The sequence below is a fragment of the Pleuronectes platessa genome, chromosome 2 (genome assembly GCF_947347685.1).
Source record: "Pleuronectes platessa chromosome 2, fPlePla1.1, whole genome shotgun sequence".
Lineage (NCBI taxonomy): Eukaryota > Metazoa > Chordata > Actinopteri > Pleuronectiformes > Pleuronectidae > Pleuronectes > Pleuronectes platessa.
Window position 1 is genome coordinate 20333018 of NC_070627.1, and position 23161 is coordinate 20356178.

Sequence of the window (23161 nt, forward strand, 5' to 3'; positions counted from 1 at the left end):
CCTAATGCCAACACTCCCTGGTCCAACAACTGCTCAATCAGAGACGTATTCAACAATGCACATTCCTTGAGGTCACTATAAATTGCTGCTAATTTGTAACGAGCCAATCTGTGATTTATCTTTAATCCCAGATGAACTGCTTGCTTAAAATGTCAGTTTCGGTTTCTACAACTTTACACCCCTCCTCTTATTATCCCACCATGCTTTGTATGGGTCAACAGAGCTCTGATCTTGTTCAACTGATGTGTTCTACTAAGAGAAAAATTCAACGGAAACTGCACTATGTCAACAAAAAGGAGTTATGCTATCATTTCTTTCAGTGCTGTTATCAGTGGTTTTATTTCTAAAGCTCAGTAGTGTTGATAGAAATCACATCTAACTTCATACGGTTTTCAAAGTATTCTGGAAATCTGTGTCCCAATTTCAGCACATATGGAGGGTGGGGAAATGAATGTTGCTTATTAAGCTTTGCCAGGGTCCTGACGAGCGAAGCTTCTGATTGGGCAGTGCGCTTTAGGCTCCCGCCCCCGTCTCTCCAGACTGCACCATTCTCTGGTCCCCTGGACTCTTTTTTTGTAATTTTAAATGAATGATGCGTCTCAGCTTAGCCCAATAATAAAGCACAGTCTAGAATAAAGTGTCCTGTGTCATGTCATAATTACTGATGGACCTCATCAATTCATGATCGCCCATTTTTCACATGTTTCAAAAAGAAGTGTCCCCTTTGAAGGAAATGTCTGTCATGGATATTATATGTCATAAATATATCAACAGATTTTCTTGAATTACAGTAGGGAGATGGCTGATGAAACCAGTGACTGGATGCAAGTGGTGAATCTCTGGGGTTAAATATCTTTTGGGGGATAACGCATTTTAGTTGACAATACAACTGTGTATTGTGAGGTTCATTTAGCATTCATGCTTCAAGGTCTTCAGAGACAATCACATAGCTCAGTGGTAAACAGTTATCCTGCTGTAGAAACCAAAGATTTCAATTAAGAACCAGAATCATAACCAATTCTTAATAAATATGCGTTTACTTTTATTCAAAATTACAACATAACACAAGCTCAATCTTGATCATTCTGATTTCTAATGTGATTGTAAAAGTAAAAGACAGTTTCAAAAGTTAATACCAAACAGGCAAATGTCAAGTGACTGGAATCTTGTCCGTCGTGCTTCTCATTTTCTTCTTTGTCAGTAAATGAAGAAAATATCCTCCAGTATTTGGCTTTCCTCCAGGTCCTGCTGGGTGCTTTGAGGATGAGGCGTAGCAGGGGTAAGCAGGGTTCTGCCCATTGGTTTGGGGGTAGCAGGGGTCGGCCTATGTTGTGTCATTTTGGTCCCTCGATTGGACGGCTTGTTGGGCTCAGGGGCAGAGACTGGACTAATGATATCCAATAACTCAACCAGAGAAAAATCCAACCTGAAAGAATAAAAAAAACAGTTTTTGTTGCTCGATTCATTTCATCTCCGCCCCCCGCTTGACCTCAGCTTATTTCCGTGGCTGAATTGGCAGAGGTTTTAATACAGAACCCAGTGGAGCCCTGTAAACAGGCGATGCTGTAAATGAGCATCCTTGTGCGTTTTTTCATTGTAAGGAAAACACACAGAGCGCCAGTTACACTACTTCCACTTTAAAGTGAATCAGAGCAGGAGTCAACGCCAGACACGCACAGGGATGAAGTCTACTTAGAGATCCACACTCGTTCTAAAATATTTGTCATTCACCTTTCACTTGTTAACACAGACAATAGAAAAGAAAATCTCTTCAAAATGTTAACAAAATCTTTGTTGCTGAGGTACCCACTGAACCTTAACAAGCAGCCTTAACAACTCAAAACCGCCGGAGCGTCGCGGCAGAAAAGCCGTTTCTTGCAGGTGCAGGAGAAAAAGAGGAAGAGAACCTGGTGCTTTCAGCACTGGAATAGAAATGAGGGAATGTGCAGTGAAATAAATAAACCAAAACGGGGGAGATTAAGCTAATAGAGATTCAATCCCTCAGTCTGGCTGGCTTGATAAATTATTCAGTGTATACACAGTCGACAACGGCCATTCCACATACAAAACATGAATTCTTTAAAGCACGCTCCGCCGATGTTGCTAACATAATTCTCTGCTCGTTTAAAGCCGCATCGATTTGCATGGCGCAGCTCGCCCAGGTAAGGGAGATCTTTGGCGTGTACTTGTTCATATGCATGTGGGTGGTCAGCAGACACGCAGGTGAAACTTCCAATCAGGCACATTTGTGTTCCCCCACACGTAACTACAGACCTTGATATGTCAGGTTCTCACATTGACTGGAGGCAGGCGGCACAAAGCAGCGGCTGAGCAGCTTTAAAAGGCCATATTCTGCTTGAGAAACATGGAGTAATGCATGCATATGTTGGAGCATGAGGGAGAGAAAGTAAATGAGGGCGAAGTTGGCCAAGGGATGATAACTGATGTAAAAAGAGACTGAAGCTAAAGTAAGTAAATCTGTCTTCCTCATTTGGTCTCCTGCCTGTCAAAAGCAAGGGGGAAAGAGAGAGAGAGAAAGAGAGCGAGCGAGCGAGAGAAAGAGAGCAAGAATGAGCGAGAGTGCATGGCCTGCCTATAAGAGAAAGACTGGGAGCGAGAGAAGCTTTTCTGGATAGAGAGGATGGCAGGAAGAGAATATGGAGGAGGGACTTTGGCTGGGTTCCTTCTTTCGAAATGTGAGAATTTGCATTTTTATTTGTTGATTTATTTAACGGACAGGGCTCTCAAACAGCCATCCATCAACGAACGACATGTTGGTAATGAATAATGCATCACTTACTGGGCGGTCACAATCTATAACAAGGGGAGAGCGGGGGGGGGGGGGGGGTAGGGGTACAGTTTGGGCAGGAATGGTTGTGGGTGGGGTGAGGAGGAGGAGGGGGAGGGGGAGGAAGGGGGACACAGAGATTGCAGGGGGGCTAGAGAGAATGCCAATGGATTTTTCAGAGGAGTATACATTGCTGCAGAGAACTTCATTTCTTGGCTCCAATTTGTGTGACGTAAAGTTGTGAATTGCTGCTCGATATTAATGTCCCTCCAGGGAATCCTGGCAAATCTCTTTTACTGCCACATGCAAACAGAAACTGCAGGAACAACAGGAGCAGAAACACAAGTTTCTGACACTGCATATAAAAACTGGGAGGTTGGGTCACTTTGAGAGCATCTAGAGACACTGCATCACCGATATTCAAGTGCTGTTAACTTCTTAAATCTTCTGTGCCCCACACTAGAAATCGAAGTAGCTTCAGGGAAAATGCCCTGACTACAGACAGTAGATGTTAACTGTGTTTTATTAATACTGCACAGACGCTTCAATCGCAAACGGAACTATGATCCCGTATGAATTTATAAAAAGCCTTATCACAACTACTCCAAAGCAATTATTAAGCATTCTGCCTTCAAATACTTCTTAAGTTCTCTAAATAAAAATCTTTGGGCTTCTTTCTCCCAATGCACCAGTACAGTAAGTATGTTTCTCCCGCTCTGCAAGGCAGCATAATAATCCACCACCTTCTTCTTCCCACTCGTAACTTTCCCTGCATATTTGGCTCCTCTCTTTCATTAAAGATAGCCGTCCTAGCACGCGCCCTACCACCACCTTTTCATCTGCAGTCCAAGCGGTAAGATGAAAACCCTATAATGGCCGGTGTGTATATTCTGCATGTCAATTTCCCAACCAATCAATAGCAGGCGGGCAATGGCTGGAAGGATGGAGATGAGATGGGCGGGGTGCACTGGAACTGTCTCATTACTAACTAGCAATGGGATTCATGAAAGGATTAAGAAGGTCATGTTGACCCCAGCTTCGTTTCACATTTCAATATCAAGATTGAATTGGTTAAGATTGAACCATCACAAGGGGCACGTGTGTGTTGCTGTCAAGTGGAGGAGAAGGGTTCAGGTAACATGACAAATCTTCATCAACAAACAAAACTACATTTCTCTGACCAATGCGGAGTTGTTGCCAATTCATATTCATGACAATGACACAAGGCATTGATGACTTGCATTTTTCTTGTAAAAGAACTGCTCATTTGAGTCAAGGAGCTCTGACAAGGTCTTTAGCCCCTTTTATGGACATATTTTCTCCATAAGCAGCTCCCCCCTCATAATGCCACCTTTGCCTGATAAACTGGACCAAACAAGCCAGCATTTTGCCGTAACCCAGCCTTTCAGAATTCCTTTTACAAGTCCTTTTTACATACATATATTCAGCAAGTCTTCCACAACTGGAGAATAATACCCACTAGTTCTATGCTCCTACCTTTCATACTGAGCAGCCAGGCAGAATAAAGGTAAATAAATCATTGTCTTGAACAGGCTGTGTAAAAAGTGTTGGTACGTTTCTGCTAAATTAATTAAAAAATAATAACCACAAACTACTGTAATATAAAAGACATGTCTAATTCAAATCAGTAAGTACCAAATGATTAGAACTATCTGAAAAGAGGCCCATGAAGAAACACAAAAGGTATACATAAAGCCTTCTCATTACTGGCAGTGAAAAACAACAGTGTGTCGCTGGTAGAGCAATGATTTAATACGCTTTGGAGGTTTAAATAGATGCTAAAAAGATCTGAAACCCGGGGTCCCCTGCTGGAATTTATTGTTATCTGCCAGAGCACAGTTAAACTTGGACTTTGCTCTGCTTTGCTTAAGAGTCACAGAAGTTGTAAACTTTGAGCAGTTTTGAAAAAAGTATAGTTTAGAACAAAGAGGTTGCCATAACAGTTGCTGTGATGCTTTCGAAACCACCATATTTACCAAAGGAAAGGAAATCTAATAAAAAAATATTGGATCGACTTTGGGAATATTCATTTTTAAAGTTAAGTCCTGTATCGACATGTGTACAAAAAGCTGCTGACCCCCCCCCCCCCCCATTTATTTTGCATTTACAATTCCACAGCAACTTAGAAGTACACACACACACACACACACACACACACACACACACACACACACACACACACACACACACACACACACACACACACACACACACACACACACACACACACACACACACACACACACACACACACACACACACACACACACACACACACACACACACAAATTACCTTTCCGTGTTCAGGGTGTATGAAAAAAAGGTAATGAATGTTCTTTCCTTTTTAGGAAAAGTCTGATGCTTGGTCTCAGTGATTCATTCCTGTCCTCAGAACCCCCCCTCCCATCTTATGTCTTTCTCACCATTTCTATCCATCTTAACCTGCTCTAACTTTCCTTGCTTCCTATTTCTCACTTTATCCAATTCTCTCACCCCTCACTCACCCCAAAACACACATTTAACATCTCTCCCTCACACTCGCTTTTTCTGTCTCATTACTGTGGCAGAGAGAGAGAGGGGAGGGCAGTGTGTGCATCCAGAAGTCTGTTCAATTACACCTGCTGCACGGTTCCTGCTAGGCCGACTAATGGAACGCAGCATGTCTCCTGACAGGCTGGCCACAGCGCTAGCTAGACCAGTAAAAAACTTCATTTAGCTTCTTACAGCTCGTAAAGTTAGCTGGACTAAGGAAAGTCATCATTTAGCGTCTAACACTGCAGCAACTGCAAACCCAGGAAAACCTTCAAGATTCAAACTTTATATCAAAACTTATATCATATTCTTGTGTTGTAAATATGGCGGGCATTTTGAGAACTTCAGATATCGCCTTAAGGAGTTAATTAACAATAAATATATAAACTATGTAAATAGAATGATTGGTAAATATTCATAAAAAAGCATCACTGATGTTGAGTGCAGATGTGTTACCTGGCCTCAGGGTTCGTATGGAGGGCAGAGACTGATATGGGCTTGCTCAGGCTTGCAGGGGACTTTGTAGTGCCCATGTCCCTTCTGGACGGCTCTGGGGGCTCTGCAAGACAAAAGAGTTTTATTTGAAGCAAGAGCAGCGGGACAGTTTTAAGGATTACTCTGCTGGTGCACATTGCCGGATTTTTCAACAGACAGCTGAGGTGTTCCTCTGTGTGTAGACCATTAAGCACATAACTCTGATTAACTGAGATTACAAGATTACAACTTACCATGTGTCTGCATACCGTTATCTACCAGGGCAGGTGCCGGTTGTGAGCATTTTCCATGCAGGTTCTGTTCGGCACGATGTACCTCTGCATCCCCACGCACACTGCATGCCACAAACACAACGTATCAAAATGGATTTCATGTGCGACTTGATTAAGTGCATATGTATAAATTTGATCTGTAAAATGTAGAGCTGAGCGATGAAATAATTACAATAAATATTGCAATGTTTATTTTCATCAATAGCCATATACCAAAAATATAGATATTTATACAAATCAATACATTTTGTATGCATTGTGCAAGCATGGAGAGAAGGTTTACTACATAAATGTTTTCATGCTCCTTCACTGAGTGGCAAAAATGTGTCTTTAAACTCAATAGAAATAATGACTTGACATTTATCAGAATTACCCATATCGACTAATAAGAATTTTTTTTATCTTTATAATATTTTAGCTATATAAATCAGGTGTGTGTGGCAAAGAGTATCTGAAGAAAGTAGTTGCAGTTGGACTGTCTGTCTTCCTGTCTACTCAGTTTACCTGGAGGGTAAATCTTGGCGGGAGGGGCCCTCCAGCTGAGGATCTCCAGTCCCAGTGTTTGAGCTGCTGAGCTCAGCTTGAGCAGCTTGTTGAAACCTAACAAGAATAAAGGAGAAGAACAAAAAGAGAAGGGCCAGGTTCCACCAGTCTGCAATGTCAAAGACTGAAGAAGCACAAAGAAACCGAGAACACTCAACATGGAGGGGAAGTTGCTTCTGTCCGAGAGGGAACTATCCTATCTAACAAGCAACAACTAGAGGGATAAACCAGTGTCTACCTGCTGTAATCGAGACGCGACTGCTGGAGCTGCTGATTCTGTCTGTTGAGCCTCTCTTCCTGCTCCTCCAGCCGTGCCTGCAGCTTCTCTCTCTCCATCTCCAACTGCATTTTCTGCAGCAGCAGCTGGTGCCTCTTTTCCTCCCAGTCCTCATGACCCAGCAGAGGCCTGGTCAGGGCTTCTTTGGCCTCTGAGCCCACAGCAGTCCCACTATGCAACCTGTGAGTAAATACACATTTTAATTGCTTAAGATCCCGAGATTCTTTTAATTTATGTCTTGATAAAGTACACAATTTGGTTAAAACTGATGACAACATGACAACATAGGCCAAATCTATACTTCTACGTTGTCCATCTGAAAAACACCCTGCAAATGTAGAGTGTTTTCTACCAGTTGTATGAATGTAGCTATTGCTGTACCTTTCACAATCATGTGGATTCAAGGCGTCATGTTGCCCATTCTCTAGACGAGAGCTATTATCACGTCTCCGTTGCTGTGTTCCGTAGCCACTGTCTTGACCACTGGCTTGGCAGCGCTCACATCTGTAGCAGGACTCCATGTGTGGCTGCCTGCACTCCTTTTTGCATATCCTGTGCATATTTATTGGCCCATCATTTGGACTCCGCTCACTCGCACTGGAAAGGGAGGCAGGGTTGCTCGATGTCTGTGCCTCTCCTCTACCTCTATTCCCACTCCTGTGCTCTTGAGGCTGTCGTGCTCGGGCAGCAGCGAGGCCGAGGTATGAGCCATCAAAGAGGGAACCATTAGCTTTGCTGGTGGCTGCATCACTGCTGAGCACCTGGATAGAGAACAAAGAGGCCAACAAATCCATTTTAGCCAACTCGGGAAGCCTCTGAAAAATGTATGAAGTATTTCAACCAAAAAACATTAGATTGCTCCATAAAACCCTAATGTAGCGCTGGGCAACACAGCAAGATTTAGCAGCGCTGGATTAGAAGTCACTTACGAACCTAATTTGCTCATGTTGCCATGTGCAGTAAAAGCTTTTCCCGTGTGTTTGCAAGAGCTGTTCACATATCACTTGCACTTAATGTGGTTAACTGTGACTTGAAGAATCTTCTACCATTTTATATTCTTAGTTTTTTTAATGCTACAGTGATTCTGTGTTGGGCTCCGATGACAGCCCACATGCAGGTGACGGAACACAGTGTATAGAGAGACATAGGACTGCTAACACGCTGATTTCGCCGGACACATTGTATAGGCGTGCTGCTGGACTTTATGCTAAACATCCTTCAAAAGTGTCAACTAAACACTGGCTACGAACTCATGAGAACTGTTTTCAACTTAGCATAAATGGCAGGTAAGCCAAGGTTAGGAGCATTATGAGATAAACATAAGGAGGAAAGCCCATCTCATAGTCGACTGGGAAAGAGACTGTGACTAATTTGCTGTGGGTCAGAGAGCAGGGAAACACACATTACTCAAGAGGCACCGCAGGACGACGAGGTTGGCCGAGGCATCTATTCTTACAGAGGCTGAAGCCAAAGAGGCGTCTTCACTCTCAAAGTGTCACCTTGACGGAGTTTTCACTACACTGCAGCAATACCAAACCAATGACTTAAGTTGACTTCTATTGTGATTTGTTATGCATTATTATGGCACTTGGCAATGGAACAATATGCTGTTGCATATGGATGTTTCTGCGCCCAAATGCCTTATGGATGTCAGACAGCTATGTTCGCTGAAGATATAAGTACAACCATGATTTTTACTATACATCTTCCACTGCATGTGCACTAGCTAAAGCATACTATACATTCAGCCTTAACCATACAGTACCTTGTTGTGGGCTGGTGCCTGGCTGAGCTGGGCGATGGACTCGTTGAGCTTCGCCTGTTGCTGAGAAAGGTAGGTTTGATAGAGACCAAGCAGCTCCTGGCACTCTCTGTACTGATGCTGCAGGCCTGGATGACCAAAGGTTAAGTAACCAACAACAACCAGAGGTAGAAAAAGTACACACATTCTTTACGCAAGTCAAAGTACAGGTACTTACAGAAAGATTTGTGAGCATGAAAAATAGTCCTGGAGGAAATCTTAATTGTGTATTGAAGTATACTTAATTCAAGTAAGGCCAGGGATTGCAAATGCTTTGTTGCCCTGCTTCTTCGATGACGATTGGTCGACACTATTAGCGATTTTCCATGTTGTTGCACAATGGTAGCTCTTCTCAGCGTTTGAGTCGCCCTCTCTTGTCTGTTTGTTTCTGATACTCCATGTTATGCATAGTTTGCTTAAAATATGCATTGATGGCTTTGCAACAGGAAACTGTCTTTTCTGTATTATTGTCTATTTCGGTTGAAATCAGTCTTGATGGGAAGGCGATGCTTAATGATTCAAAATGTTTATAATGGATAATTTCCCTCAGATGCATTTAAACAATATTAACTAGCCTGTTTGGAAAAGGTAAGGAATAGAAAGTAGAGATATGTGTTTAATATAGCAGCTAAATTAAAAAGTCCCCCAAAAAAATTGAATTCAGATAATTAAAAAAAGAAATCTACTCTAGAAGGGAAGCAAAGTATTTGTTCTTTGTTACCTCCCAACAAACTCATTCAATAACAAAACCAAACAGAATAGAAACTTTAGTCTCAAACATTAAAATCCACCCATTGATTTACATTATATTGAACAAATATTTTTGATGAGATGGGAAATTATTTTACGAATAGAGATGAAAACTATGACTGAGAATGTAACCTTGTGCGCAACAGCCCTTTTGGTGGTGATAAATCTCTCTTTTAATTTAATTTAAATAGAGAAACAATGACAATCTGAATTAAACGCTTGTTTCTGCAATCGATTACAAATTGGACGAGAAAAGTAGAGAGAACAGCAAAGTTGAAAATAGAGAAGGAGAAGAGGCCAGAAAAATCAAAGTTGTTGTCGTGGCACGGAGCTTTCACCATCTGGGTCGGGCCAAGCTGCGTTGAGCTGAGCTGGGCAGTGCCGTGCCAGGCTATCTGCCAGACACAGAGCTGGCAGACACCAGAAAACTAATCTGGAGCGGAACTACTGCTGCGCCTCAGGAGCCCACTAATGACAGTGGCAGCACCACACCACACCAGCACATACAAAGATAATGAGCGAGAGAACGGAGAGACTACACACAGACAGACTCGCACATGTCCAATAATCCACCCCAGTCTGGCTAACTTTCTAGAACACACACACACACAAACCAAAACAAGAATGTGAGAGCACAAGTTCCCCCCCACCTGCACTCAAACATCAGCCCACACAAAAACACTCCAATAAAGCAAGTAGTACACACACTCCCACCGAAGCTGACCATAAAGTGTGTTCCTCCAGGCCATATCTTTTTATGATGGTGGCCCCGCTCCCCAAGCTGATGAGTTTCTTAGCATCCGTTTGAAAAAGAAAAAAAATCATCCCCCAATTTTAAAAAGAAAAATCTAAGTTCAAAGTGGAGTCTTATTGAAGGAACAGTTGGCGGAACACTTCATAAGAAAACACTTTGGCTGTTAGGAGACTTCAATCACGCTGTGGAAATGAAACAGAGGGAAAGAGAAGAGAGCGGGGGACGACTTTGAATTGACGACCAGACAGCAGCAGTGAATTGCAATGCGGCGGCTTTCATAAACATTGGGAAAATGTGAGAAAACACTTTGATTGAACCCGCAGTCGAACTCGGGCTCCTCTACCGCTGCACAGATAATGTCCATGGAAGTGGGTCTATATGGAAAGCTTAAGGACATCACAAGGACATCACACCATGTAAAACCAGTGCTGGGAGGTCTATTTATGCAGCATGAATACGATTCTTGAAGAGGAGATACTGAATACGTTTATACGGCTACACCTCACTCCAATCTAAGATAGAGGCTGGTTGTGTCGAGTCGCAAAATGTATGCTGCTCATATTTTACCAGAGTCGCATAAAACAACATTTCCATGTGATTATTCAAACCTAAACAAAGTTCATACTAGTCACAAATACCGTATAATATCCTAGATACAAAGTCCAAATACCAAGTGGGTATGGTAGGGTAGGATGGTAAGGTAGGATAAAGTCTATAGTACCAACAGGACTGCAGCATCATAGCAAGCTAACACCGTAAATAAAGGTAACGTGTGCTAATGTGTTGACAGGTCCCTGGACAGCGAAAGCTAGGTAATCTGAACCGAGTGGAGGAACACTGATAAGACTGCACCTCCCTGCCCGTCGCTACACCAAACATGCTTCCTCCATAGCCTTGGATGTCAGCCAATGGGGCCAAGCACTCGGCAAGCCCCTACTTTACATCTGAGCTGCAAAGTGCCAACAATGAGTTACTCCTCCCCCCTGCTCCAAAAATACTCGGAATCAAGGGCTCGGGTTGAAGAGGCTTCAGACGGGGCCTGTCAAAATGATTCACTTCCCTGTCAGGCTGAGGCTCAAATGAAATAATGAAATCCACTTCAAGGTGGAACAAATTTGCACAGGAGGGGGGAATATTTTAAAGCCTGTTTTAGCACAGTGTGCCAAACAGATTGAGCCGGAGCAGGAGTGTGAGGGGAAACGGGAGGAGACTGATGGGTATGGATGTGTGTGTAAGGAGGCAATGACGGGGAATTAATGGAAGACGACAGTTTACATAACTGCTTCAATACGACTGAATCGGGAGAAAAGACACGAGAGCAAGTCACACAATAAAGCAATAAATAACCCCACATGTCAGCTCACAATTATTTTGAAACCGGCTTTAAAATTCCAAGAGCCAACGCACAGAAAACGAATTCTCATCAGAGACATTCTCAGCTGTCTTCATTGTTATGATCACAACTAAAATGTAATGCGAGTTGTCACAAACTAAGTGGTGTCGGGGAGAATGCGGAGACATGACATTTGTATAAATTATTGTGTGTGTGTGTAGAATATGTCAGCCGCAAGTTGACATATTCAAAGCACAAGCCAACAATTCACGAGGCCAAAAATCCACACAATTCGTAGTGAAAGGTGTGCCAGCACAAACTCCTTTCAATTATTTTATGACAGATTTAATGTATTATGTATTATTTATTTCACAATAAGCTGACAATAGTTTCACCGGGATTTGATTGTATTCATGCAAGCAGTGTCAACAAAAGAAGACGCCCATTCCAAAAATCTATCCTCAAAACTAAACTTCAGCTTCAAATGGCACCAGCTCAGTGAAATTGTGTTTTTAAAAAAAAATGTAAGTTCTTAATTCAAAAAGGTTAAACCCAAGGCATCTACCATGGGTCTTATCTGTGCAAACGCTAGTCAGGAGGTAGAGTTTCGATTGGAAGAAACAGATTAGAACTAGGTTTAATTTGTTTTTAACACCTGCAATAAATAGAGTGCACCTTGCACAGCTCACAGCTTTAAAACAAATAACTCATTCCTGCAATAAGGTAAGATACACAACACTCAAAGTTGATATCAAGGAATAATAGAGCCTAATTTGCTGAAGAAAACAAAAGTGCTAAGGATTTCTCCAGAGGCAATCTTCTAATGTACGTTAAAAACAAAAAGAAAACATGAAGGAACCAGATTTCCAAATCGTAAATGTCATCCAGCCGAAACCTGGGAGGTTATAAAGGGATTTCACGCTGGCAATCCTCTATCACAACATGTAGAGCTTTTCAATGACATACCCTAACCGGGCTTTTATTCCCCTCTCTATCGCCTCAGGATTCCCTCCAATTATTTCAACGCAATAAATTGCATTAGCCGTAGCATCTGCTGTGCCTTGTTCTGGATACAGCTCGGTAATGGGGCACAGCGTTAGGAACGCCACCTTGACTTCTGCCCATGCCAACATGCCTTGAAGTACAAAAGGCAACCTTCCTTTGTGAAACTCAATTTTCAGTCCTGTGTGCCAGTCGGTTCCAAATGTCAGCTGAACACCCCCAAATATCAAGGGTGCCTTTTCCCTCTCATCCTAGATGGCTCGGGGCTAAAGTATAGCCCTACATTCTTTATATCCCTGACAACCCTGAATCTTGGTTAGATAAGATAAGCTGGGGCGTAATGGAATTAGACTTGACAAGACTCATTCAGTGTGTTTGCCTTTGGTGTCTCCTTAACCTTTCAGAGAAGTGCCGGACCCCGCTGCTTGAGAAGAGCCTTCATGACTCTTGCATGCACTTTAAAAGACTACGTTATCCCCCGAGGTGTTTGGATCCCAACACTTTTTCCTCTCAAATACCTTTTTAATGGAGTTTAGAAGTTTGGTGTAAATGCCAAGTCTCCGAGCCAAAGAGCCCTTAATTGAGTTGTGCTTTCCTCATTTTCCCCGCCGCCATTGCCAATCGTGCAATTTACCAGCCATGTCAATTACTCTTCATATTTTGCTGTGTTTTTAACCTTAATTGACTGCTGGCCATGATATGGTCAGCAGAACTGTTATGAAGACAGTATGATTGTTATTGCAAAACCACAACCTACTATCGCTTTAGCTCTTGTGTTAATATCTTGCTAGATCATCAATAAATTGGTGATCACTTTCATTTCACTTTGTAAGGAGGAACTGAGAAAAATTTCTTCAGTTAAAATGCAACATTCACAGAGAGATACAAAACCATATGATGAAATGCAACGCTGTCATCCTCTCAGGAAATATCAAAATTCGTCTCTGGATGACGATGAGTTGATTTAGAAGGTTTGGGTTATGTCTCCAACCATGAAATTGATTCTGTACACAACAACAGATAAGCTACAACCACTCACAAAAGACAACTGCAGAAGCATCAAATAATTTAAATGCCTCTGCTCCTTTTCTCTTCCTTTTGTGTCAGATTGAATAGTCTCAGCCCAAGACTGTACGCAGCTTTACCTAAGACAACACTGCCCCCTGCAGACTACCATATGGCAAAGCTCATGCAGCACTAGAGCCATGTAATCAGCATTAAAACATTTGTGGAACTTTAAGAACACCTTACGAGGATATCCACCCATGTGTTACAGAGCGCTGGAAGCAGATCTTTTTAGATCCTCCTTTTAGGGTGAAGTTATGCTAATGGAGGAAATTGCCTGGAGTGTGCTCTGTGTTACACCTTGATGCACCTTTACACATTTTTGTGTCATTTTTCTGATTTAACATTTTCTTTTCTAATAATGGCAGTGCAGAACCTCAAATGGTGTACCTTCATTATAATTTCAAAATAGATATGAAGTGTATCACCGTAGTGAAAGGTGTATACCGCTGTATTTTTGTAAGCTTTATTTTTATTATATCTTGTGCTTTCTTTTGCTGTTTTGTCTTCCTCTTTTTGACTAAATACTGCTGTGACAATTGAAAGTCCCTGGTGTGGGATCAATACAACTTCTTATTTTTATCTTATCAGGTAGTTGTATCAGACATTTACACATCTTCCATAGCGATCGAACCATCACTCCCTGGAATTCTCAAGGGATCTCTGGTTTCCTCAGTTGACCCAAGCTTAGATGGGTCTGTGGTAAAGACAAAGTTTTCTGAATAACAATCAATGCACCAGACTATTCAATTAGATTAGTCAAACAAAATAAGTGTTTTCAGCCCCTGTGGATCAACAGAACTGCATTAGTTCACTGCTCTACTTTGAACCGGTCTGCTACTTTCAATAGCACATCGAAGTAGTATTGTTTCAATAAAAAAACTATACACATACAAAGAATCATCTCACCCATCACTGCAGCTTTTGTTTGTTTAGTTATTTTAGAAGGATACTCTCCCTCTCCTCTGCAATGACCACGTTATGTTGCTCCAGTTTGTGGATTTTCTGTTCAAAATGTCCCTGCTCATCTTTCAGACGCTTCACTGACTCTTCTTTCTCCTCGCTCACTCTGCAGAACAGGGAATAAACAAATAGTCTTTAAGGACACTGCAGTGCAAAATAAAACCCTCAGGTCTCACGTTAAATTGTTCTATTATACATCTTTATCAACCTCAACACTATCTCAGAGTTAAGTGCGACAAACTGTTGGCTACCTGGCTAGTTCTTCAATGAGGTTTGCAATTCGCCGCTTATCTTCAGAACAGAGGTCCTTCAGGCAGACCTGGCTGCTTCCTCTGCTGGGCGCAGAAATAACCTGCGTAAGAAGACATTAACCGGAACTCATTATGAAATTCATTCAAATATTTGATCCTACATACACAGAGGACAGAGGGAAAAAAGACACACAGGTTTACCTGTGGTGGGGGGAGAGAAGCATCAGATGCCAGGGAAGGTGTGTGCTCTGTTGAAAGGCCAGCACTTTGTTGGACTGACACTTTTTCCTTAGCATAAGCCCCGGAGCGATCGCTTTGTAAGTAGCCCTTTTTTTTGCCACCCCTCTTAGAACCAGAGCTACGTCTGGCTGCAACCCGCATCTTTGTGGCCCCTCTACTGAATGAGCCGGTGCTGTCTGGTCCCAGGCTGAAGGGGGTTCGAGGGATCACTTCTCCATCCAGTCCTGAGAACATTGATAGGCAAATAGAGAAGCAGAGGATCCCATGAGATAAAAATACATGTAAATCTTCAAAAAGTGTTGAAACAATGTTATTGAGACTCACCGGGAACAAAAGCAAATGGATGCTCGTCATCTGACACTAAAGAAGACAAGACACTTATATTAACATTTAATCAACTTTAATGAAACTTGGCAATGCATGCGCTTTGTCATCCTAACTGTCAGATGGATCGTTTCCTAGTCTAATACTCAGATAACTCATCCTCTTGTACAGTCACATAGGAAGAAAACAAAAAATACAGCAGCTAACACACTACTGCACGTGGCCTTTGCGTTCCAGCTCAGCAGCCTGATGAACTCTCAGGGTAATGACAAGAGTAAATACTATTACCACCGAGTTTCGATATTGATGTGACTTTAAAAGTGTAACAATAAGTTAACTTAACTCCGCAAAGCTAACGAGCTCTCACTTCCTCTGAAGTAACAAACGCGCATTGACAAGGAAGTTATATCCGTGAGACTAAGTTGTTCCTCTCCTCGTGACATATGTACGAATGTGCACAGGGTAAGAAAGTTAATGTAGTTCAGTAAAAGTTATTTTACCGTCATTCATCCAAAATATCCCCGAACTTCCACCTCTTGTTGCTCCTGCCGCCATGTTGAATCAACCGCCACCGCTCCCTGAGAGCCAAGCGCGTTGCTAAGGACTCCCGGTCCCGCCTCTCCTGCTTCAACTCAAGAGCCAATTGGTTCTGCTGCACAAAGGCGACTTTCTATTGGCTCGGACACATGTCGGTTATGTGTCAAATCTGACTTGTTTCCCCAACCGAGGCGCGTAAAGTCCCGCCCCTATGCTGACTCTGATTGGCTGTTACTACAGCGAGGCTGATGATTGGTTAAAAGGGGGGAAGTGTATCAGGATAAGCCAATGAGAGGCACCTTGAGGGCGGGTCGGCTCCTGTTTGGGGAAGGTGAAAGTAAAGTGTTGTCAGCTGATGGAGCAGCAGCGAGGAGACCGACCCGGGGCGGATATTGTCACTTGTATCCCCAGCTGCTGCTCACACTGTTCTCCTAATGGAAGAGGGAAAAGCAAACCTGGCGTTTAAAGGTGTCGCCGAGAGACTGACGCTCGGCATCACTCGAATCCTCGGTGTGTATCCCCTGCGTCCACACCAGCTAGCTAACACGTCGCTGTGTGTTGATGCGCATGTGATGTGCACTCATGATCTCACTGCTCTGTCCGTGTTGTGTCAGAGAACCTGCCGGGGGTCGTGGACGTGCGGTTCGCCGAGAGGGAGCCTGCAGAGAAGAGGAGCCTGTTGTCCTGGGAACAGGTGACAAACGAAGGGACATCCCAAATGTCAGTGTTCGTGGTCCGGTGTGAACCTGGTTAAAGCTCGGTGGAACATTGTGCTCTCTACCCCCCCCCCCCCCCCCCCTTTTAGAAAAACACCTGTATTTTGCCAGAAGACCTGAGAGATTTCTACCTGACAACTGATGGGTTCACTCTGACCTGGAGTGTTAAACTAGACAGTAGGGGATTTCATTATTCATTTCATTTTTTCTCATATTCGATCTCACAATTCAAATGATAGCCTATTATTTATCCCTAAATCTTCTTGTGTGTGTGTGTTCCAGATGAGTGTGTTCCCTTGGGATGCATGATGGTCAACAGCGTGGCCCGGCTGTGCCCACTCCTCCAACCAGTGGCCCTCTTCTCCCTTCCCAACGCCCCCTCCCTGGCAGACCTGGACTGGGAGGAAAGCGACGCTAAACTTGGTAAAGCTCGCCTGTCAGAATGCTGATGTGGGCTTAACACGACAATTACAGCGTGTCACCTTCGATCAAGTCTGTTTACATGTGCCCACTTGTGCAGAAAGCAGGCTAATGAATGGAATTTTTATTGGAGAGTAAATAGTTATGTAAGATTCATTAATGCTGCCCGCCAGGGTCGGAGCGGGCGCCTGCTGTGCCCCATTTTGATTCCCGGAGCCGCATCTTTGAGCTGGATTCCTGTGGCGGGAATGGCAAGGTGTGCTTGGTCTACAAAAACTGCACAGCAGGTCATTTGTTTATTGCATCTTTCCCTCTCGACAAAAATATATTTCCTCATGTTAAGTAGTTGTGCTTGATAGATGTTTTTCTTTGTGTTTTCCAGGTGTAGTAGCCCAGCAGAGTGAAATCTGGTTCCTCGATTGCTCACTGTGTTGGCATTTTCTCACCGCAACTTTCACCTCTTACTACCGACTGATGATAACCCACCTGGGCCTGCCTGAGTGGCAGTATACCTTCACTCCGTATGGCCCCAGCCCGCAGGCCAAGGTAGCAAAAGGCCCAAATCCCTCTAAAAAGACAATCAGCCCTCTGCAGAACCAGTCAAATGAAATGGAATGAAGAAGATTTGAAGTGGCACATGACAGCGGTGTGCAGGAATCTCTGGCATTCACCAATTTACAGTTTCGTCGAATTTCCTCTTAGATGTGATCAAAATTCAGGAGTGGTCTAGATCGGTTGTGGAACTCATGAACAGATAGATTGCCTGACTTCACAGGGAGGAGAGTTAACAATCACAATCTTATTGTGAATGAATTCAACATCCTCAATATCACAACTTGCCAATGTACAGAGAGGATTTATTAAGACTTTATTTTTCTCATGTGCAAATTTAGTCACAGCAGCCTCTTCATATCCGTAGTTGTAGGAAGATCCCCTCGATCCTGTCGGTGCCTCTGGGTCTTTCTCCAGGTCACTGCTCAGTATCATAATCTGTTGCACCCAACACGGTCACAGCAATATGTCTTAATATATCTAACTTCTCAGTGATTGTCATTCCACCCACCTTTCATATTACCCTTCAGAATATCACATAGCCTAAACCACTCCCTCTTTATTTCTGTCACATCACTGATGGATGCACCATTAACATTCTTTGATTACCTTTTAATATGGTCGTATTCATCTCTCCAACAGGAGTGATATATTATAGGTTTTTGCGACTATATAACTAAATAAAACCTTCAAATTTCCCTCTTTTTGATTTTCTAGGCTTTCATAATTTACCCAATCCTGTGTATTCAGAATGTTCTTCATTGTGTTGTAGGCATTTCAGTATCATTAATAACACTTGGAGTCATTGCAGGTGTATAAAATACATTTTATTAATTTTTTCCCTTTCCAGTATAATATAATGTATATTATAATAATATAACAACATTGACTGATCTAACTTTTTCACATGATTACATAACCGTTAATCTCTTCATCTCTTCTTCACATCAGAATGTTCAAGTCTATTCATGTCCTATATGCATTGAATCCCAAAAGTTCCTGAGATTGTAAACTACACAAAATAGAGTAATGTAGGTAGTGTGACCTCTGCGATGTGTCTCTTGTGTTCCTATTGTTACCTCCAGTTCCTAATGGTTATTTTATAAGCTAAGCTATTATTTTCTCCACATGACTAGATAAGTGACACCCTGTCTATGTGCTGTTCCCTTTGCAGCAGTGGGCCTCACTGTACCAGCCGCTGACCTTCAGCAGTGAGCACAGCATGGCTGATGCTGCGGGAGATTCTTATCTCAACAAACTGGATCCGACCAAGGCCTTCAAAGGCAAAGCCAAGGCGCCGGCACCCAAGAAGAAACCACCATCACAGTGCAGCTCAGGCAATGCTGCCAAGAGCCAAGGGAGCACAGGGAGGCCGATTGGGACAAAGCGGTGAGAATGTTCCCAATCGAGGAAAACATTGTAATCCTGTGTGTACAGTCAACATGGCTTAAAAAATCTGTCAGTGATTCCTTCGTGTTGGACTGCTGAACGTCTGGACAGACGAACCACGGTTCTCCTGCCTCTACACATAGCTGAATGGGTACCAGCTGTTGGAGGCAGTGCGGCATGTAAACAGTTATTCTAACCTTATTTATGTGTAGGTGATTAAAAAATACCTGTCTTACGTCTAAATAGACTTGAAAGATCCCAAGAATTCAAGTGTAGTTGTTTTTGAACTTTCATTGCTCTATGATAGTGAAGAAATGAGGCTTGTCTCCAATGAGACAACCAAAGCAACAGATATATTATCTGCACACTCATTTAACTCAGAGCTCACTGGTTACACCTGCTGGCCAAAACAACTCATCAGCCAAGTCAAGTTTGATCATGTGCTGCTGGCATAGTAATACTGACAGGTAGCATCAAATTGTACCACTGCTATAACTACTATAGGGCAAATAATACTCAATAAGGGCATTATCTTACTTTATAACTATGTATTTATCCCTTAGATTTGGTTGGATGTTGTAAATATTTTAATTTGAATGTCATATACAGCAATAACATATATATAATATATATACATTTACGATAGAAGTTTGAAAAGAAATGCTCAACGAAATCTCTGTGAATGTGAAATTGAAAGAGCAAGATTGAAAATAATACTGTTGTTTTCAGTTGGACGGTAAAAGTGCTTTTTGTCCCACAATTCAGTCTGTGGACTCAAACGTTACACAATTATGTGTGGCAACAAACTATCAAACAAAACATTAGTCATCTTGGCCTTTTTCCACTGTATCTCTGCAGTGCCTCACTCATACTGTGTTATAATCATGTAAACTTAAATTAAAAGATATGTTTGAGTTTAGGCCTGTCGATCTTAACATTGATGATATCATTAAAATTGAAAATATTATTTCATATTTTGCAGCAGATCAAATTTGTAGGTTAGATGTAAGCCTCTCACTAAATGATACACACATTTGCCTTGAGTGCTGGATTGTTGCAAAGAAGAACATATGTTGCGTTGGAAGCTACCGTTCCTATTTCATTTGACTTGATGTGCAATGTATTGGGGCTTGTGTGTTTTTCTTCACACACACTGTAATTCCCAAGCTCATGTAAGTGGTCTCCTGCTGATTTGCTGAAATGGATAATACCAAGGTTATATATGCTGCTATAACCTCAATAATATATGCATTAAAAATGAGCTGGTCAATGAGTTTTTGTTTCTTCTTTCCTGCATGAAATGTAGTTTCTTAGAGCAAACCATTGTTGATATCAGTGTCATGTTTCACATTTTCATATAGTGTGTTCCATGTAACACTGTAGATTTTTTACATTATCTGGTTATGATAAATGTAATCTCATTCAGTAAACTGACTGAATTTTAAAATTGTTTGATATATTCAATATAAATTTGTGCCGTCTTTTGACATACCATTTCATTTTTGGTCTCTTCGTAAAATTCCAATAATCAAGGAACATTTCTCCTATTTACAGATATCCACACAGCTATGCTACAACATAGCTGAGTTACTTACACAATTGCATTTTCAATTTTGAATTTATGAACAGAGTCCTCCTTTGACTCCTCCAGCAACCCCTCACCCAGTTCATCCACGTGTGGGTGGTGCAATTCCACCAAAGCCTTGTAGATCCCTGCACCCAGCACCCCTCCAATGGGGGGAGCGACTAGCGGCACCCACCACCACCCATTTCCAGCCCTATAGATAAATACAGAGAGGGAGAGATAGAAACACATTTAGTATGTATTTACGCTTTTTTCCCCTTTAGTTCAGTTAATAAACAATCAGCGATAACCTTGTGGTGTTTGTTGAAACGCAGCACAGGTTGTGTAATTATTAACAAAGAGGATTTGTTGTCAAGTGACCCCAACTTGAGGTGAAACGCAGCAACAGCAAACCCTCCCCTAACATCAACCCTGTGCACCTGAACACATCAGTTCCCCAGCCTGCTATGGCACTGAAGACCCTGGGTGCGATGTCTCTGTTGGGGTTGATGGCGTAGCCGCTGTTGCTGCCCAGAGAAATGCCGATGAGCAGCACCAGGAGTCCCACCGCGGCCGGCTCGCCACCTGCTGGGGCCGGCTTGTTCCTCTGGTCGGACAGAGCCATCAGGCACAGCAGCAGCATGGCCGTGCCAAACACCTGGAAGACAAACATAACATATATATATGTTTATAAAGTCACGATAGATGAGTTTACAATAATATAACGGTGAAGAGGTTGCAGGCAGAGCGTTGGTGATTTGAACCTGGTCAATGAATCCAGACATCACAGAGAGGTATGGTGCTGGATAGGTGGCAAAGATCCCAGCGGTGGCCCTTTCACCAGTCACTGTCAGGTTTCCTCCACAATACTCAAATATAGCATCTGCATGGGGAGACAATATCGATAAGGCAAATATGGCGACAGATAATACAGCAATCATTTACCAGTAATTGATACGATTTTATAGCACTACAGGGTTCAGGGTCTCAGTGTGTGTGAACATGATGTTGTCCCTCACCATAATAGACGCCATAAATTGTCACTGCTGCCAGAAATGATCCCAACAGCTGTGCAAAAACATACACAGGCAACATCCTCCATGCAAGGCGACCATACGTGCACATTGTGATCGACACCGCAGCGTTCATGTGAGCCCCTAGTAGACGAGAAACACAGGAAATGAGATGCACAACGGCTGCAATAATATTTGTGAGGTAAGTTCTGCGTGAGTTCATGCGCCACCCTTACCTGAGACTTTCCCTCCGACATGCGCCCCCATAGTGACACCCAGTGCAAAACCCAGGTTGATGCTGATGTACTCTCCGAACGCTCCCTGTCCTGTCACTACCTGGGCCACAGACCCCAGGCCGAACGCCTGAGAGCCGACAATAAACAAGGCCGGGGTCACAGATGATGATCACAGAGAGGGACACGCTCACAGACGGACTAATGAAGAAGAAACACTCCAACTAGCAGGACATACAAAACTAGCAAGCAGATGTTGGACACTCAGCAAACAGTTGTGCCAATTAATTCAGTGCTAGTGAGTGTTTTAGTCTAGAGAAATGTTACCATGATGCTGCATTTAAAGAAGCCAAACTGAAGAATTTGATTTCATTTAAGTGTAAGTCTGAACGGCTGAAACTGACGAGCTACACACAGGAAACAGGAAAAGTGAAGTTCCTCTTATAAGACTCGTGCAGATCTGGGTTATAAACGAGTCTGGTTTCCAATTTGCAAACACAGCATATACATGAGTCTTTATAAGAAACAGAATGTGACCGTGCATGTGCGCATATGCTTATCGAACTATCGTGTGCTAACTGTTCGTGTGTCAGTGTGCAGTTCGTCCTTCCTTCTAAGTATAGGTTTTTTTTTTAACAGCTGACAGATAGCATGTGACTTTTGCAACCCTCTCCATGTGGCCGGCTGCCGGACCATTCCTCTGGTAACCCTAGATTTCCTGGTTCACCCACTTGAATCCACCAATCCCCACATACAACCCCCCACTGTCATGCGACATCGAAACGTGCCATGTGTTTGGACGCCGGAGCGGGGAATCAGGGTCAAGAGCATGACATTAGTAATAGATGGTGCCACAGTGTGTTCTTAAGAGAAGTCAGAGCTTGACAATTGAAAGGGAAATTGTAATCAGACAGAGAAAAGTTTAAAGTCACATATCCTTACAACAGAGGCTGTCAAAGTATGCATGGCTGGATACATCTTTTATAATATAACTCTTACCATCATGACATACGTGCAAAGACATTCAGCAAGTCCCACTCGAACAAGTTTGTTCTTTAGCCAAACTTTGGGTCGTGTTAGTTGATTTCCTTTCCGCTGAGAGACCCCGACTTCTGACAAGTCCTTCATTTTTCTCTTTCTTCTCTACTTCTGCCCCTGGAGGTTTAGTAGTAAAATAGAGCTCAAGTTCAGACCTCCTCTCAGATGTTGCACAGACCTCCCATGTCAGGCAGTAGTCCACAAACAGTCTGTTTCTGTTTAGCCCCTCTCCCCTAACTTTGCTCCTCCTCTCACTTTCCCTTTGTGTAGTCTCTCTCCCTCTCTCCC

At 42.8% G+C, this 23161-nt stretch overlaps 3 protein-coding genes across 3 annotated transcripts; 1 reads left to right on the forward strand and 2 right to left on the reverse strand.

Moving 5' to 3' along the window:
• Positions 1–1015: 1015 nt before the first annotated feature.
• kiaa1328 (KIAA1328 ortholog) lies at positions 1016–16713 on the reverse strand. Its single transcript, XM_053411570.1, has 12 exons — positions 15912–16713; positions 15412–15447; positions 15049–15311; positions 14848–14948; positions 14587–14702; positions 8694–8818; positions 7310–7689; positions 6890–7108; positions 6613–6708; positions 6070–6170; positions 5798–5900; positions 1016–1426 (listed from the first exon to the last, which is right to left on the reverse strand). The coding sequence occupies exons 1-12, from the start codon at positions 15964–15966 to the stop codon at positions 1198–1200; spliced, it is 1824 nt and encodes a 607-aa protein (XP_053267545.1). The 5' UTR covers positions 15967–16713; the 3' UTR covers positions 1016–1197.
• On the forward strand, positions 16264–20760 carry tpgs2 (tubulin polyglutamylase complex subunit 2). The gene is made up of 7 exons (XM_053411653.1): positions 16264–16458; positions 16563–16642; positions 16754–16841; positions 16947–17087; positions 17258–17371; positions 17467–17630; positions 18811–20760. The coding sequence occupies exons 1-7, from the start codon at positions 16383–16385 to the stop codon at positions 19027–19029; spliced, it is 882 nt and encodes a 293-aa protein (XP_053267628.1). The 5' UTR covers positions 16264–16382; the 3' UTR covers positions 19030–20760.
• aqp7 (aquaporin 7) lies at positions 18446–23150 on the reverse strand. The gene is made up of 6 exons (XM_053411641.1): positions 22835–23150; positions 21839–21965; positions 21609–21746; positions 21354–21472; positions 21030–21247; positions 18446–20803 (listed from the first exon to the last, which is right to left on the reverse strand). Exons 1-6 carry the CDS (start codon positions 22961–22963, stop codon positions 20617–20619), a joined length of 918 nt encoding a protein of 305 aa, XP_053267616.1. The 5' UTR covers positions 22964–23150; the 3' UTR covers positions 18446–20616.
• Positions 23151–23161: the final 11 nt, after the last annotated feature.